The 18114-nt window shown below is 43.2% G+C and overlaps 1 protein-coding gene across 3 annotated transcripts in view; it reads left to right on the forward strand.

Moving 5' to 3' along the window:
* MRPL28 (mitochondrial ribosomal protein L28) overlaps nucleotides 1-18114 on the forward strand; it is a 191282-nt gene that overhangs the window by 111824 nt on the left and 61344 nt on the right. For all 3 annotated transcript variants that reach the window (XM_069210404.1, XM_069210405.1, XM_069210406.1), the window contains one exon: nucleotides 5675-5761. In XM_069210404.1, the coding sequence (XP_069066505.1) occupies nucleotides 5675-5761 (87 nt within the window). The remainder of the gene's footprint in view (nucleotides 1-5674; nucleotides 5762-18114) is intronic.

Consider the following 18114-nt stretch of genomic DNA (forward strand, 5'->3'; position numbering starts at 1 on the left):
TTTTTTTAGAAATTTTTAAGAAAATGTATCCTCCTCGACTACTGCCTTCTCCTCCTTGGGAGCTAAATCTGGTTTCATCCAATTTGATGGTTCCTCTGTTTTAATGTGTACATAAAGCTTTGTCGAAGCATCTTTAAAATGTATTCTTAGTGGGGGTACCTAAGTCAGTGATCTTCAAGCTCTGTTGAGCAATAGACCCTTATACTGTATCCCATTCCAATAGAGAGGTAACTGGGACACATTTTTCTTTCCCAACAATAGTGATCTCTGATTTTCACTTGAATCAGTCTATATCCTTATAGGTTTTCTTTAATAACCATTCAAATCCCACAGAGACCGCTACACATTCAGATGTAAAGAGATTCTTGAAATTATACCTTGACCAAATGAAAGATTTGAGAAAGTTCAATCACCTTTTCATTAACTGCTGTCCTTTTCAAACAGGCTCTGCCACATCTAAACAATTAATTTCATAATGGGTGAACTTTTACATTTCCTTGTGTTACCAATCAGTCTACAGAAATGTATCTGGCAAACTTCACATACGCAACAAGTGGTAAAGCAGGGAAAGCTCCTTTGCTGAGAAATGTCTCTGTCAGACATTTGTAAGACACCAACTTGCAAATGTTTCCACACTTTATCCAAACACTGTTGTCTAGTCTCAGATCATTTGTTCCCCTACCCTTGTCACCGACATGCAACTACTCCAGGCAACAAAAGATAAAAGAAAATGAACACCAAATCATGTTCTAGGGTAATTTTACCTTGTTCTGTGTGTCTCTTGAGCACAGATCAACTTGCATAGGACTTAAAAGAACATGGTAAACCAGCATTGTCGGAGGCCTGTAAGTCTTGCATTTTTAATCTGTGGGCTTTGCCAGTGCTTCTTGCCAATGCTGTGCAGCATCGACAAGGTGAAATGCCTTTTGCTGATGCTGTACAATATCAGCAGATGAAAAAAAGAAAAGAAAATAGCTTGCCTAATGTAGGACGCATACTTGCGTTGCTTTGCTACGCATGTGCACACATATGCTTGATACAACCACCATTTTGTTTATTTATACTTGTAGTTTCAAGATGGAGGACGCCTCTTGTTTGGCAAATCCCAAAAATGAAAGGTGCGCAGAAGTGCTTGTGAAAAACATAGCGGTCAGGCAAAAATTGGAAAGCTGTCCTAGCCTCCAAAAGATGGCAGTGGATAAGCGAGCGGATATTAGATGTTGAGATGTTATTACAATGGGGAGGCAACAAAGAGTAGGCAAAGAATGCAGTGAACGATCTTCAGGCCGGGAGGGAGACTCAAATTTAAAAAATAAATAACACGCCGGTTTGACGAAGCAATGGATGACCTTTGGAGGAGGGAGCAACACAACATTAATGAGGTTGGGGTGGCAATTGTGAAGGAGAAAAAGGGCTGCAGCCACTGCAATCACTTGTGAGAGTACCTGCAAGGCCTAGGTAAGGCTGAAAGGGAACATGGGGAAGTAACACAAATAGCACCTTTCCCCACTCTCCAAGGCCAGCACCTGCTTGATGACACCTCTGAACACCCAGAGAATCAATTTCAGCATTGGGGTGCTGTCCTGAAAGTCGCTCTGGCATAGGATGAAAACTGAGTGAGGGAGCAGCCTCTTTTACCAATTTGTAAAAACCACCTATCTAACATTTTTTATCTCCAGCCCAGTAGGAAATGCTGTGTTCTTCCACCTATTCGCCTAGCATGGGACTGTGAAGACAGACTAAACTGGCTCGCCTCTGCCTGCAGCAAACAAGGAAGATGTGGAGGATTGCTGCCTCTGCTGATGCCATGCCCTTTGCTTCTAAGGGGCTGTGTCAGTTGCAGTAGTACAAGTTAGGGAGGCTGGCATTGTTTTTAAACTATAGCCTGGTCGTGTACCTAAAGTTCCTGTATTGGTGTGAAATTGCTTAACTAGTTATAGCTGCCTCAATTCGCCCTAAGGGCATCATTGAAAGGCAGTAATTGCTCAGATGAAGCTGTCCCTGTTTGAGCAAACCGTCTACACATTTGCCTTTGTCTCAGCACTGGGCAATTGCAGGTCTAAACCTTTGGCTGCTCTCTAGACTACCAGTGCAAATAAGACACTTTTTCCATCGGTGGTCCAAATGGTGGACCTAGCTCTGTTGCAATAGATACTGTCCCACTGGCGTTTCTAGTTCTAAATATAACATTATTAACATTATGAAGAGTTGTCAGAGATCGGCATCAGGGCCAAGCTTGAGTTGGTGCTGGCAAAGTCTGTGTTGTCACTGGTACAGAAGGACCCCGGTGTCAGGTCAGTGGCCAGGACTGGAATCTGTGCAAGCTGATTAGTGGTCCTAAGGGGGCAGATTGTATCAATGGCAGACCCGTCGGCAAAAGTCTGATTGGAAACTCTGGCAGCCACTTGGGACGCAGAGGAACACCAGAGGGAACTAGAATTGAACTGAAGATCTGCAGTATTGCCTCTGTGAAGTCTGATATCTGCTGTTGAGACGAAGTTGGCCTGGGAAATTCTGGGCACACCAAGACCAGTTGCAGGGAAAGGTCTGACTTACAGCTCACACACATCCAGTGTCACCTTCCTTGATGTCCTTGTCTCTTCTGTCTAGACTTCGAGTGGCGGTATAGGGTTGAGTTACTGTTTGGCCTTCTTGCGCCTATGTCTAGACTTAGACTTACTGGAAAACTTAAGCCAGGAAGTGGATTTTTCACAAGAGCAGTCTTGAGACCGGTGCTGCAACACTGCCTACGACTTGGAGCAGGATCTGCGCTTCGAATAGCGACCTCTTATGTTCAGCCTTATAGAGCTTTGCCTTCCAAATTGCTTTTAGGTGCATAAGTGCACAGGATTTAGAGTTGTGATGGAGCTCAGGCACCACAAACTTTGTGCGGATCCTTTACTGACATCTGCTTCCTGCGTTCTCCTTTGCATGACCTGAATCCTGTCATTTCAGTGGGGGCATTGTTCCCTAGCACACTGTTGTAAAAATGTGGACGTCGTCAGGATGCTGGCATAGTTGGGAACGTAGCTCTGGATCTGTGTCAAAAGATAAGGAAAGAAAGGGACTAACATCAGCATGCATGGGTGGTGCTCAGATGCAGCTCTACTCTGATACTTCCATGGCAGAACAGAGCTGCAGAACACCCTGGCGTCTAGGAGCACTGCTACAAAAATCTAAAACTCCTGTCTGTCACATGGGGATATTACTTAGGTGAGGAATCTGCGGTTAGAAGAATCCATCAGAAACTATGATTATATGTTTTAAATGGAGTGCTAATTTTAATATCAATTCCTGTGTGTTGCTAGTTTACTTCCCTGACTCCACTGTTTTCTATAAGAGTGTGTTTCAGTACCAATGGTTGGCCATGGGTGATGATTGGCTTACGTCACACCTGAACTGGAGTACTTATACTCCTGTTTTACACCACTACGGCTGAAGGAACTTTAGAATTGTATTTTCTGAGTTATAATGGTCTTGATCTTTTGTGAACGTTTATTTGTATTAGCTTGCACCTCTTACAGCCCTTCTTAGTTTTCCCTTAAACCCATTTTCCCACTGCTCCCTGGACACTTCCACATTCACTACAAAATAGTCTCCTTATGTGTGCAGAGCTCTCGGCTGCCGGAGTAGAGATCTCTGCATATAAAAGATGAGGCAGAGGTGGAGCTCCCCTCCTGTAGGTTTATGGATTGCATTTTGTAGTAAGAAGTAACACTGGAGTACTACTTTACGTACTACAAAATGCAGTTTGTGAGTCAGGCCCGCGAGGAGCAACGAAAGTCACTGAGTGTGAACCAAGCAAATAAGAGTGATAAGAAAGCCAATCACCGAGGGGGGAAATATGGGCTGGTTGTAAGCTCACTAAGTTTTTGTATGGTCTACATGAGGCCTTTTTACAAAACAGCAAAAGTCTGTTGGTGAGACACTGAAGAAGTGCAGCAATAACATTTACAAAACTAGCACTGATCAAAATCAGGTGTACTGGTTTCACCGCATACTGCCTGCATACTGAAATGTTGTTTCTTTTTATTAGCACACAGACCTATTAGCTTTGCCAGTACTGGCTTACCTTGAAGAAGTATTCTTACTGTTGATTCTCAGCGAGCGATACTGCCTTGGAGAAAAGGGAGAGATTGGCACCCGGATTCCTCTGCTGTTTTTGATACATGGAATAGAGCAGCAGTTCTTAACGTGTGGTCCGGAGGCACGAGGGGTCTGGGGGTCCGTGACTGCTTTGAAAATTATTAATCTCTTAATATTATTTGAAGTGTAGGTAAATAAAGAAGCAAAATCGAAAATTGAAAAATTTAAAATGTTAGATAAATGTGAAGAGATTTGAAAATGGAAGCAATTTAATATTTGTGAATTAAATAAAATCCTTCATAATTTGTGTATTCGATAAATGCCTGTTTCTGTATTTTTGTGTATTGTTTTGCAATTTAAATAATCGAAATTGCTTAGGCCATGGTCCCCGTTTCCAATAATGACTCTGTTGGGGGTCCCCAACGATTGCATTAATTATTCAGTGAGAGTCCCCGGATTCCAGTAATGATTAAGTGGGTGTCTACTGAGGTCATAAGTTTAAGAACCATTGAGACAGAGCATTCACTTCCACACTTTGACATTTTGATCCCTCAGTTTGGTTTCCCCAAAGGCTTGAGAGCGCACATAATTCAACAGACAGCCAGTGAGTGCTCGAGCAATACAGTACAGTATGGGATGTGCAAAATGTAAATGTTCCACAAAACGGATTTTGCTTTTTGTGTTTCATTGGCGGGACTGTCACACAGTGAAAAAAACAATAATGTACCGACTTGTAGGCTATGTGGTCTGGAATAGGTTCTTGTCAGTTTGTGCACTTAAATCCCCATGGAGTACAGTAGTATTGAATTGTGCATTCCAAACACCATTCCATGAAAAATGGAAACTGTCAGTGTCCGGGATGTTCACTTTGCATCTGCTGTAAGGTTAAACCTCTGCTTCAAAACGTTTGTCATCGTAGTCCAGTTATAATGGATGGTTGTTGAATAAAACTGTTGAGTCTTCCATCCAGTAGGATTAAAGGTGACAAACTGCATATAGTAATTATGGGGTGTGGGTTTAACAGTTTAATCCGTTGGTTGTACGGATTTTGATGATATTTGTTATTTAGAAGCCAAACTATTCTAGGCCCCAAAAGGATTGTCACTTCGACGGTTTTGGATTGTTAGACCAAACATGAAGCCGCAGAACAATACAGTGATGTATAACTACAGTTGGGAATATATGACTACAACAACAAACATAATTGTGAATTTGAAGCTCTTCAATATAAATTAACAGATTAAAAAGATGTGGTGTAATCTGTTTGGCGGCTGTACAAAATAGGAAAACAATATAAAAATCTGGATACTTACTGTATCTGTTTTGCTTGTATATTGTCGGTCTTGGTTCACATTTTGTATTACGCTAGACCGGACCCTGTGAGGAGAACTGAAGACCCAATGTCTTGTGCTTTCGGTTTGAACGTATTTGTTTACTGCAGTGATCTTCCGAATCAATCTTAGTTAGTTTTAAGCATTAGGAAAGGTTACGGCCATACAGAGAGATTTGACCACTAGTAGAGTTTGAACAGTGACACAAAAGATAAGCTTGCTCAAACGAATACTTCTATTTTTGTTTCATTGAGCAGGAATTTGTGATTCCCTATGAGGAGGCAGAGTGGGTTGGTCTGACTTTGGAAGAAGCAGTTGAAAAGCAGAGACTTCTAGAGAAAAAGGTTTGTATCACTTTATTTTTTGGAAAAGTTTCCCTTCTTTGTAATTTGTCCAGGTAATAATACTGTACTGTACTGTACTGTAGGAAAAAACTAGAGCATCACGCGGGTTTCGCATCCAAGAGCCATTTTTACTTTTATTTGAGGACAAAGCAGTTCTAAGGACAAACATTACTTTTACCTCGTTTTTCAGAAAAACATTTCATGAGAATTAACTGGTTCCATTCATTTTTCCCTGACATCTTTACTTCAACAGGAAGGTACCAGTTATTTTATTCATCAAAGAAAGCATTAGAGATTATTTGCAGAACATTGCCTCATTCTGAAAATATGATCTCTTCTTTGGCAGCCTGTATCCATACAAAGCATTAGCATGTTACATAATGGCTGCCAGACTAGGCATGCTGTATGTGATGTGTTGCAGCATTGGTCCTCTTACCTTTTTTTCGTGGACATTTGCCAGGTCAACGACATAGCAAATCTACTGCAACTCCTTTCATGAGTGCTATGTAGGTGGTCAAGTTTGAAACCAAATAAAGTGGGTAACGTGATGCTATAAAAACATTTCACTTTGTGACAACGTTCTGTTCAGAAATGGTAACTACTTGTTAGTCTTGATTCGGACATCGAAAAAAATTAGTCACCTGTAACTACAGTTTTTCAAAGTTTGTGTTTTTTCATATCTAGAAACAACACACTAGGGTAGTAAGGGTGAAAGATGCCGCACATCTAAGCAGTAAAACAATGATTTTGAGACAAGTATCCAAGTAAACATAGAGTCTGGTGCAACCTGGCCCAGTGCCTTACTACCCAGTAGGCACAAAATGGGTAACAGAATACCCAAGGACATATTTATCCAAGAAGGCCACTGCACACAGAATGTAAAGTTCAATAGTGTAGCAGGGATAGGTATCCCTGATAGTATGTTGTTGAAGTGAAAGAGTTGAAAAAAAAATCTGTGCTTTGATTACTATTTTGCAGCCTTGATGAAGTCACCTGTGTGACGAAACACGTGTTGGCTGTATCTCGATTCAACTCAGGTCTGGTTTGCAGAAGGTGTCTTTATTTGTAGAAGCTAGAAATCAAAGTGCCATCAACGAGATACAGCCAACACGTGTTTCGTCACACAGGTGACTTCATCAAGGCTGCAAAATAGTAATCAAAGCACAGATTTTTTTTTCAACTCTTTCACTTCAACAACATACTATCAGGGATACCTATCCCTGCTACACTATTGAACTTTACATTCTGTGTGCTGTGGCCTTCTTGTATAAATTTGTGTTTTTTCATATATTCACCTACTCCCTCAGGGTTTGCTGTGTCTTTTTCAGATTTTCATGTTGTGTACCCTTCCATCATCCTGTGATTAGACTCCAAAGCTTCTTTTAGTACACTTTTTTTTTGAGGGGATCATACACAAAACACCATTACCATTACTGCAGTGTGGGATTTTATAAGAAGTGGTAGATAATCCACGAGAAAAGGCCCTGTGCACTCCTCACTTAGTCAGTTATCCTTCTGACACGTTATGCAGAGAGTAAGGAGTCGTAGGGAGTCTGAATCTACGCAAAAAACAATAATACAGAAAAGTGTGTGTGTGTGTATATATATATATATATATATATATATATATATATATCAAACCAAAACCCTTTCAGGGATGGAGCGACGCATAAATTATGCAAAAAACAAAGGAGAACTCTGGGAAGTTCCCAATTTTAGGTGGAGAGCTGCTCTAGTAAGGAGCACCCTGCAACACCAGCGACACTCTAGATTTGCTCACCTCAAATGTCTGCTTATCTAGCAAAGTCTTTAAGCATAGGATTAGCACAGTGCTATCCTCGCCGAGCTAGATAGTGACAAAGTCTTTTGCCATTTGTACAGCAAAATCTTTAAGCATAGGATTGACATAGTGCCATCCTTGCCGAGCTGTAAAATGACAAAAGCCATTTACCACTCCAGGCACAGTATTACAGCTTTGGACTGGTCAAATACCATCCAAGCCAACCTGGAATGAGTAAAGCAACCCCTGACACGTGTTTCGCTCTCATTAGAGCTCTTCAGAGGAGTATAGCTTTGTCCAGACACAAGGGAGCACCCAGTGTAAGTCAAACCAAAACCCTTTCAGGGATGGAGCGACGCATAAATTATGCAAAAAACAAAGGAGAACTCTGGGAAGTTCCCAATTTTAGGTGGAGAGCTGCTCTAGTAAGGAGCACCCTGCAACACCAGCGACACTCTAGATTTGCTCACCTCAAATGTCTGCTTATCTAGCAAAGTCTTTAAGCATAGGATTAGCACAGTGCTATCCTCGCCGAGCTAGATAGTGACAAAGTCTTTTGCCATTTGTACAGCAAAATCTTTAAGCATAGGATTGACATAGTGCCATCCTTGCCGAGCTGTAAAATGACAAAAGCCATTTGAGGTGAGCAAATCTAGAGTGTCGCTGGTGTTGCAGGGTGCTCCTTGCTAGAGCAGCTCTCCACCTAAAATTGGGAAACTTCCCAGAGTTCTCCTTTGTTTTTTGCATAATTTATGCGTCGCTCCATTCCTGAAAGGGTTTTGGTTTGACTTATACTGGGTGCTCCCTTGTGTCTGGACAAAGCTATACTCCTCTGAAGAGCTCTAATGAGAGCGAAACACGTGTCAGGGGTTGCTTTACTCATTCCAGGTTGGCTTGGATGGTATTTGACCAGTCCAAAGCTGTAATACTGTGCCTGGAGTGGTAAATGGCTTTTGTCATTTTACAGCTCGGCAAGGATGGCACTATGTCAATCCTATGCTTAAAGATTTTGCTGTACAAATGGCAAAAGACTTTGTCACTATCTAGCTCGGCGAGTATAGCACTGTGCTAATCCTATGCTTAAAGACTTTGCTAGATAAGCAGACATTTGAGGTGAGCAAATCTAGAGTGTCGCTGGTGTTGCAGGGTGCTCCTTGCTAGAGCAGCTCTCCACCTAAAATTGGGAACTTCCCAGAGTTCTCCTTTGTTTTTTGCATAATTTATGCGTCGCTCCATTCCTGAAAGGGTTTTGGTTTGACTTATACTGGGTGCTCCCTTGTGTCTGGACAAAGCTATACTCCTCTGAAGAGCTCTAATGAGAGCGAAACACGTGTCAGGGGTTGCTTTACTCATTCCAGGTTGGCTTGGATGGTATTTGACCAGTCCAAAGCTGTAATACTGTGCCTGGAGTGGTAAATGGCTTTTGTCATTTTACAGCTCGGCAAGGATGGCACTATGTCAATCCTATGCTTAAAGATTTTGCTGTACAAATGGCAAAAGACTTTGTCACTATCTAGCTCGGCGAGTATAGCACTGTGCTAATCCTATGCTTAAAGACTTTGCTAGATAAGCAGACATTTGAGGTGAGCAAATCTAGAGTGTCGCTGGTGTTGCAGGGTGCTCCTTACTAGAGCAGCTCTCCACCTAAAATTGGGAACTTCCCAGAGTTCTCCTTTGTTTTTTGCATATATATATATATATATATATATATATATATATATATATATATATATATATATATATATATATATATATATATATGTGTTCAATGGCATGTGTAGCTGCAGATACACATGCTATGCATATCCATTCCGACATCTAGTGTTGGGCTCTGAGTGCTACAAGTTGTTTTTCTTCGAAGAAGTCTTTTCGGAGTCACAGGATCAAGTGATTCCTCCTCTTGGTTCCATTGCGCATGGGCATCGACTCCATTGTTAGATTGTTTTCTTTCTGCCGTTGGGTTCAGACGTGTTTCCTCTCGCTCTGAGAGTTCGATTCGGAAAACTTTAGAAAACCTTCCTTTTTGTCATTATTGTCTTGATCGCGTTCTCCATCTAGCATCGAACCGGTAGTACTGTTGGAAAATCACTTTGTTCGCCCTTCGGGGCATGAGCGCCCAACTCGGGCCTATTGGGGCCTACAGCGTGGAGAGCCTGATGGATCGGACTCTATTCCAATTCTGCCCTCGGTGCCACGCCAAGTACCCATATACAGAACAGCATTTGGTTTGCAACTTGTGCCTTTCTCCAGACTATCGGGAGGGCAACTATGAGGCCTGTCGATCGTTTTGATCAAAAAAGACTCGTAGAGATCGAAGGCTTGAAATGGCGTCGAAGAGCAGTGAATATCTCAACGTCACTGAAGAAGAGCAGGCGCAGACAGCAGTCTCTATCCGAGACACAGACTCCGAACAGGAATCCGAAGATGACAGACCCGTCACAGCTGGCCAGCATGTGAGTACTTCTGCCCCTGCACCCCCACACAAGAAACATCCTAAGGCCTTGGGTACCTCACTGCCGGAAGGCCATGTTTCGGCCTGAAAAAAGGCTGTTGGCAACCGACCTCCGGGTTCGGCACTGAAAAAGGCCACTCCTCCGACTTCTTCAGAGTCTAGTAAAACTATAAAGGGCTCCAGTTTAGACTCCAGCAGGAAACACCAAGTTTCTGAGTCGAAAATTCGAAAGGTAGCTTCGGAGCCGAGACCTTCCACAACATTTCCGGTACCGAAAAAACAACTGACTTTGGAACCGAAAAAGACATCATACACAGAGGAGCAAGGACTTTCCAAGAAATTAAAAGAAAGCCATCAAACCTCTGAGAAAGAGTCGGACATTGAGTCCATTCTACAAATTATGGATGTGAGACAATCTAGAATACACATCCATAAAGAGACAGGGAGAATTATTACAGCACCTCCTCTAAAAACAAAAAAAAAGCTGGCATTCCAAGAAGAACTGGACACTGCACAGCCACCAGCAAAAGTGCAAAAGCAAAAAGAGAAGCCACTACCTCCTCAATCTTCTCCTCCTCATTCTCCACAGCTATCTGTCTCTTCTCACACCAGCCCTCCACCAATGCCTTCTCCAACACACTCTTTTTATTCGCAAGAAGACATAGTAGATCCATGGGACCTTTATGATCCTGATCCCATCCCAGATAATGACCCAGATACCTACCCATTCAAACAATCTCCACCTGAGGATATTGCGGTATACAACCAGGTCATAGCCAGGGCTGCAGCTTATCATGGGATAACAATGCACACTAAACCACTGGAAGAAGAATTTTTGTTTAATACATTATCTTCAACATATTCTAGGTACCAATGCCTCCCAGTGTTACCAAGCATGGTAAAACACGCAGGCCAAATCTTTAATAAGCCTGTGAAATCCAGGATCATCACACCTAGAATAGAAAAGAAATATAAGCCTGCACCTTCTGACCCAGATTATATTACTCATCAGGTGCCTCCAGATTCAGTGGTGGTTAGTGCAGCACGAAAGAGGGCAAATAGCCAGTCTTCAGGAGATGCACCCCCTCCTGATAAAGAGAGCAGGAAATGTTACGCTGCAGGGAAAATAGTTCGGTCCCAAGCAGCAAATCAATGGAGAATAGCTAATTCTCAAGCACTATTAGCCCGCTATGATAAAGCTCATTGGGATGAGATGCAGGATATCATACAGCATCTCCCAAAAGAACACCAAAAGCGGGCACAACAAGTAGTAGAGGAAGGGCAAGCCATCAGTAACAATCAAATAAGATCTGCCCTTGATGCTGCTGATACAGCTGCAAGGAGCGTTAACACAGCCATTACCATCAGAATACATGCATGGCTACGCTCCTCTGGTTTTAAACCAGAAATCCAATACGCTTGTTAAACATGCCTTTTGATAAAAAACACCTCTTTGGCCCAGAAGTGGACACTACAATAGAGAAATTACGAAAAGACTCTGATACAGCAAAGGCAATGGGTGTTCTGTACACTACCCCACATAGGGGGTCATTTCGTAAGCCTCAGTTTCGAGGCGGTTTTAGAGCACAATCCTCTGAGGCTTCTGCCTCACAAACAAAGCAACCATATCAAACCCAGTACCAACGAGGTGGGTTTAGAGAAACATACAGCGGCCAATACTCTAGAAATAGAGGTAAATTCCAAACCTCTAAACAACCAACAACACAACCAAAGCAGTGACTTCCTTCCCTCCTTTCCACTCCACACATCTCTTGTGGGGGGAAGACTACAGCAGTACCACTCTCATTGCCAAAATATCACCACAGACAACTGCGTATTATCAATTATCCACAATGGCTAATGCCTAGAATTGATAAACACCCCTCCAAATATTCCACCAAGAAATCACAAGTTAACCCCAGAACATACAGTTCTGTTACAACAAGAGGTTCAATCTCTACTACTCAAACAAGCAATAGAATTAGTTCCACAGTCTCAATAGGGAACAGGAGTATACTCAATATACTTTCTAATTCCCAAAAAAGATGGCACCCTCAGGCCAATATTAGACCTCAGGCCCCTCAATGTCTACATCTTATCAGAACATTTTCATATGGTAACTCTGCAAGATGTTATGCCACTGCTACAAAAACAAGATTTTATGATGGCCCTAGACCTCAAAGATGCGTATTTCCACATACCCATCCACCCAGCTCACAGAAAATACCTCAGGTTTGTCATACAAGGAAAACACTACCAATTCAAAGTGTTGCCTTTTGGCATAACAACAGCTCCAAGTGTGTTCACAAAGTGTCTAGCTGTAGTAGCAGCATACTTAAGAAGATAACACATCCATGTCTTTCCATATCTAGGCGATTGGCTAATAAAATCAAACAATCGTACACAATGCCAAAAACATACATGTTACGTGATAGAAACTCTGCACACACTAGGATTTTCTATAAACTACCAAAAGTCACACCTTCAACCAGCACAAGTACAACTGTATTTAGGTTCTATCCTAAATACTCAACTAGCTCTAGCGTTTCCAAATACACAAAGGATACAAGCATTCCAAAATCTAATTCCATTTATACAGCCAAATCAACAACACACTGTAATATATATCATGAAGATCTTAGGAATGATGGCATCTTCCATAGCAATAGTCCCACATGCAAGATTAAACATGAGGCCCTTACAACAGTGCCTTGCACAACAATGGTCACAGGCACACGGTCACCTTCAAGATCTAGTGTTGATTTACTGCCAAACACATATGTCCCTTCAATGGTGGAATTGCAGCAATTTAATGAAGGGGCAATCGTTTCAAGACCCTGTGCCTCAGTCCATGACCTCAACAGATGCATCAATGATTGGTTTGGGAGCTCACCTAAACAATTGCACCATTCAAGGGCAATGCAATGTCAAACAGAAACAGCTCCACATAAACCACTTAGAATTATTAGCTGTATTCCTTGCCCTAAAAGCATTTCAACCTCTTCTCAAACAGAAGAATGTTCTTATAAAGACAGACAACATGACAACCATGTATTATCTCAACAAACAGGACACATTCATCTCAACTGTCCCTTCTAGCCCAAACAATTTAGAAATGGGCAATTCACAATCAAATTCACCTATTAGCACGTTACATTCCAGGGATAGACAATCAGTTAGCATATGTCCTCAGCAGAAATCACCAACAAACACACAAATGGGAGATTCACCCCCAAGTACTTCAAAAGTACTTTCAAAGGTGGGGAACACCAGACATAGATCTATTCGCAACAAGCAAAAACACAAAATGCCAAAACTTTAGATCCAGACACCCACATCCCCTATCAAGGGGCAATGTTCTATGGATCAATTGGTCAGGGATTTTTGCTTACGCTTTTCCCTCTCTCCCACTCCTTCCATTTCTGGTCAACAAATTGCATCAAACGTCACTCAACATGATACTCATAGCACCAATATGGGCATGTCAGCCTTGGTACACAACACTACTAGACCTATCTGTAGTATTTCACTCCAAACTCCCAAACAGACCAAATTTGTTTACACAAAACAAAGGTCAAATCAGGCATCCAAACTCCAGTGCTCTCAGTCTAGCGATTTGGCTCCTGAAGTCATGGAATTTGGATACTTAAAACTTCCATCTGAATGTATGGAAGTCAATAAACAAGCACGAAAACCCACTACTAGACAGTGCTACGCAAACAAGTTGAAACGATTTGTCTACTATTTTCAATCTAAAACCATAGATCCACTAACAACATTTATACAAGATATTCTATGTTACTTACTTCATTTACAAAAAATCAGATTTGGGTTTTTCCTCCATAAAAATACATCTTACTGCAATATCTGCATACTTACAAATTATTCAACATACTTCTTTATTCAGATTTCCTGTTATTGAAGCCTTCGTGGAAGGATTAAAATGAATCATTCCACCCAGAACACCATCAGTTCCATGATGGAATTTAAATATTGTACTTACAAGACTTATGGGACCACCTTTTGAACCCATGCACTCTTGCCAAATTCAATTTCTAACATGGAAGGTAGCCTTCCTTGTGGCTATTACTTATTTAACAAGAGTTAGTGAAATACAAGCATTCACTCTTAAAGAACCTTTTTTCCAAGTACACAAACATAAGGTTGTACTAAGAACAAATCCAACATTTATACCAAAAGTAGTATCTCCTTTTCACATCAATCAAACAGTAGAATTCCCAGTCTTCTTTCCACAGTTGGATTCTGTGGCAGAAAGAGCTCTTCATACCCTGGATCTCAAAAGAGCTCTTATGTACTACATAGACAGAACTAAACAGTTTAGGAAAGCAAAACAACTTTTTGTTGCTGTAGGAAAGTACCATCTTGCCTGGCATGTTACCCCCATATTTCACTGTATATATGTTGTTTTAGTCTGTGTCACTGGGACCCTGCCAGGCAGGGCCCCAGTGCTCATAACTATGTGCCCTGTATGTGTTCCCTGTGTGATGCCTAACTGTCTCACTGAGGCTCTGCTAACCAGAACCTCAGTGGTTATGCTCTCTCTGCTTTCCAAATTTTTTCACTAACAGGCTAGTGACTAAATTTACTAATTCACATTGGCATACTGGTACACCCATATGGTTCCCTTCTATATGGTACTGAGGTACCCAGGGTATTGGGGTTCCAGGAGGAGATCCCTATGGGCTGCAGCATTTCTTTTGCCACCCATAGGGAGCTCTGACAATTCTTACACAGGCCTGCCACTGCAGCCTGCGTGAATTAACGTCCACGTTATTTCACAGCCATTTACCACTGCACATAAGTAACTTATAAGTCACCTATATGTCTAACCTTCACCTGGTGAAGGTTGGGTGCCAAGTTACTTAGTGTGTGGGCACCCTGGCACTAGCCAAGGTGCCCCCACATCGTTCAGGGCAAATTCCCCGGACTTTGTGAGTGCGGGGACACCATTACACGCGTGCACTATGCATAGGTCACTACCTATGTGTAGCGTCACAATGGTAACTCTGAACATGGCCATTTAACATGTCTAAGATCATGGAATTGTCACCCCAATACCATTTTGGTATTGGGGGGACAATTCCATGATCCCCCGGGTCTCTAGCACAGAACCCGGGTACTGCCAAACTGCCTTTCCAGGGTTTCCACTGCAGCCGCTGCTGCTGCCAACCCCTCAGACAGGGTTCTGCCCTCCTGGGGTCCAGACAGCCCTGGCCCAGGAAGGCAGAACAAAGGATTTCCTCTGAGAGAGGGTGTTACACCCTCTCCCTTTGGAAATAGGTGTGAAGGGCTGGGGAGGAGTAGCCTCCCCCAGCCTCTGGAAATGCTTTGATGGGCACACTGGTGCCCATCTCTGCATAAGCCAGTCTACACCGGTTCAGGGATCCCCCAGCCCTGCTCTGGCGCGAAACTGGACAAAGGAAAGGAGAGTGACCACTCCCCTGACTAGTACCTCCCAGGGGAGGTGCCCAGAGCTCCTCCAGTGTGTCTCAGACCTCTGCCATCTTGGAAACAGAGGTGTTGGGGGCACACTGGACTGCTCTGAGTGGCCAGTGCCAGCAGGTGACGTCAGAGGCTCCTTCTGATAGGCTCTTACCTCTCTTGGTAGCCAATCCTCCTCCCTTGGTAGCCAACCTCCTTTTCTGGATATTTTGGGTCTCTGCTTTGGGGAATTCTTGAGATAACGAATGCAAGAGCCACCAGAATTCCTCTGCATCTCCCTCTTCACCTTCTACTAAGGATCGACCGCTGACTGCTCCAGGATGCCTGCAAAACCGCAACAAAGTAGCAAGACGACTACCAGCAACATTGTAGCGCCTAATCCTGCCGGCTTTCTCGACTGTTTCCTGGTGGTGCATGCCCTGGGGGTAGCCTGCCTTCACCCTGCACCAGAAGCTCCGAAGAAATCTCCTGTGGGTCAACGGAATCTTCCCCCTGCTAACGAAGGCACCAAAAGACTGCAACACCGGTCCTCTGGGTCCCCTCTCATCCTGACGAGCGTGGTCCCTGGAACACAGCAACTCTGTCGAAGTGACTCCCACAGTCCAGTGACTCTTCAGTCCAAGTTTGGTGGAGGTAAGCCCTTGCCTCCCCACGCCAGACTGCAAAGCTGTGTACTGCGTGATTTGCAGCTGCTCCGGCTACTGTGCACTCTTCCAGGATTTCCTTCGTGCACAGCCTAGCTTGGGTCCCCAGCACTCCGTCCTGCAGTGCACAACCTTCTGAGTTGTCCTCCGACGTCGTGGGACCCCCTTTTGTAACTTTGCATGGACTCCGGTTCACTCTTCTTCTAAGTGCCTGTTGGGGTACTTTTGCTGGTGCTGCCTGCTTCTGTGAGGGCTCTCGGAGTTGCTGAGTGCCCCCTCTGTCTCCTCCTCCAAAAGGCGACATCCTGGTCCTTCCTGGTCCTCAGCAGCACCCAAAAACCTCTACCGAGACCCTTGCAGGTAGCAAGGCTTGTTTGCGGTCTTTCTGCGTGGGAGCACCTCTGCAAGCTTCATCGTGATGTGGGACATCCGTCTTCCAAAGGAGAAGTCCCTAGTCCTCTTCTTTCTTGCAGAACTCCAAGCTTCTTCCAACCGGAGGCAGCTTCCTTGCACCTTCATCCGGGGTTTCCTGGGCTCCTACCCCCCCTGGACACTGTCACGACTATTGGACTTGGTCCCCTTGCCTTGCAGGTCCTCAGGTCCAGAAATCCGTTGTCAGTGCACTGCTGGTGTTTGTTCTTCCTGCAGAATCCCCCTCTCACAACTATTGTGCTCTTTGGGGGTAGTAGGTTCACTTTACTCCTACTTTTCAGGGTCTTGGGGTGGGGTATTTTTCTAACCCTCCCTGTTTTCTTACAGTCCCAGCGACCCTCTACAAGCTCACATAGGTCTGGGGTCCATTCGTGGTTCGCATTCCACTTTGGAGTATATGGTTTGTGTTGCCCCTATACCTATGTTCTCCTATTGCAACCTATTGTAATTCTACACTGTTTGCATTACTTTTCTTGTTCTTACTTACCTAATTTTGGTTTGTGTACATATAACTTGTGTATATTACATACCTTCTTACTGAGGGTACTCACTGAGATACTTTTGGTATATTGTCATAAAAATAAAGTACCTTTATTTTGAGTTACCCTGTGTATTGTGTTTTCTTATGATATTGTGCATATGATATAAGTGGTATAGTAGGAGCTTTGCATGTCTCCTAGTTCAGCCTAAGCTGCTTTGCTGTAGCTACCTTCGATCAGTCTAAGCTGCTAGAAACACCTCTTCTCTACTAATAAGGGATAACTGGACCTGGCACAAGGTGTAAGTACCTTTGGTACCCACTACAAGCCTGGCCAGCCTCCTACAGTTGCCTTCCAACAACAACCACATACAGGCAATCCTATAGCAAAACAAGGTTTAGCAAGATGGATTGTTAAATGTATACAAACATGTTATGTCAAAGCAAAAAGACAACTTGTAATCACTCCTAAAGCACATTCTACAAGAAAGAAAGGTCCAACAATGTTTTTTTTTTAGGAAACATACCGATGGTTGATATATGTAAAGCAGCTACATGGTCAACCCCTCACACATTTACTAAACACTACTGTAGGACAAGCTGTCCTAAGAACATTATTTCAAACGACTTCAACTCCTACAGGCTAGCCACCGCTTTTTGGGAGGACTAACTGCTTTGTAATCTATGCATAGCATGTGTATCTGCAGCTACACATGCCATTGAACGGAAAATGTCACTTACCCAGTGTACATCTGTACGTGGTATGTAGTGCTGCAGATTCACATGCACCCTCCCTCTTCCCAGAGACCTGTAGTCGTTTAAGTTAATAGCATTTGTACATACGTATATACATTTACATTTGCATGGACATCTCTTTCCTCTTATATGCTCTATCACTCCTTTCTTCACCCTCTGCGGGAAAACAATCTAACAATGGAGATGATGCCCATGCGCAATGGAACCAAGAGGAGGAGTCACTCGATCTCATGAGTCCGAAAAGACTTCTTCGAAGAAAAACAACTTGTAACACTCCGAGCCCAACACTAGATGTCTCAATGGATATGCATAGCATGTGAATCTGCAGCACCACATGCCACCACATGC

Source organism: Pleurodeles waltl, chromosome 10 (genome assembly GCF_031143425.1).
Source record: "Pleurodeles waltl isolate 20211129_DDA chromosome 10, aPleWal1.hap1.20221129, whole genome shotgun sequence".
NCBI classification, from domain to species: domain Eukaryota; kingdom Metazoa; phylum Chordata; class Amphibia; order Caudata; family Salamandridae; genus Pleurodeles; species Pleurodeles waltl.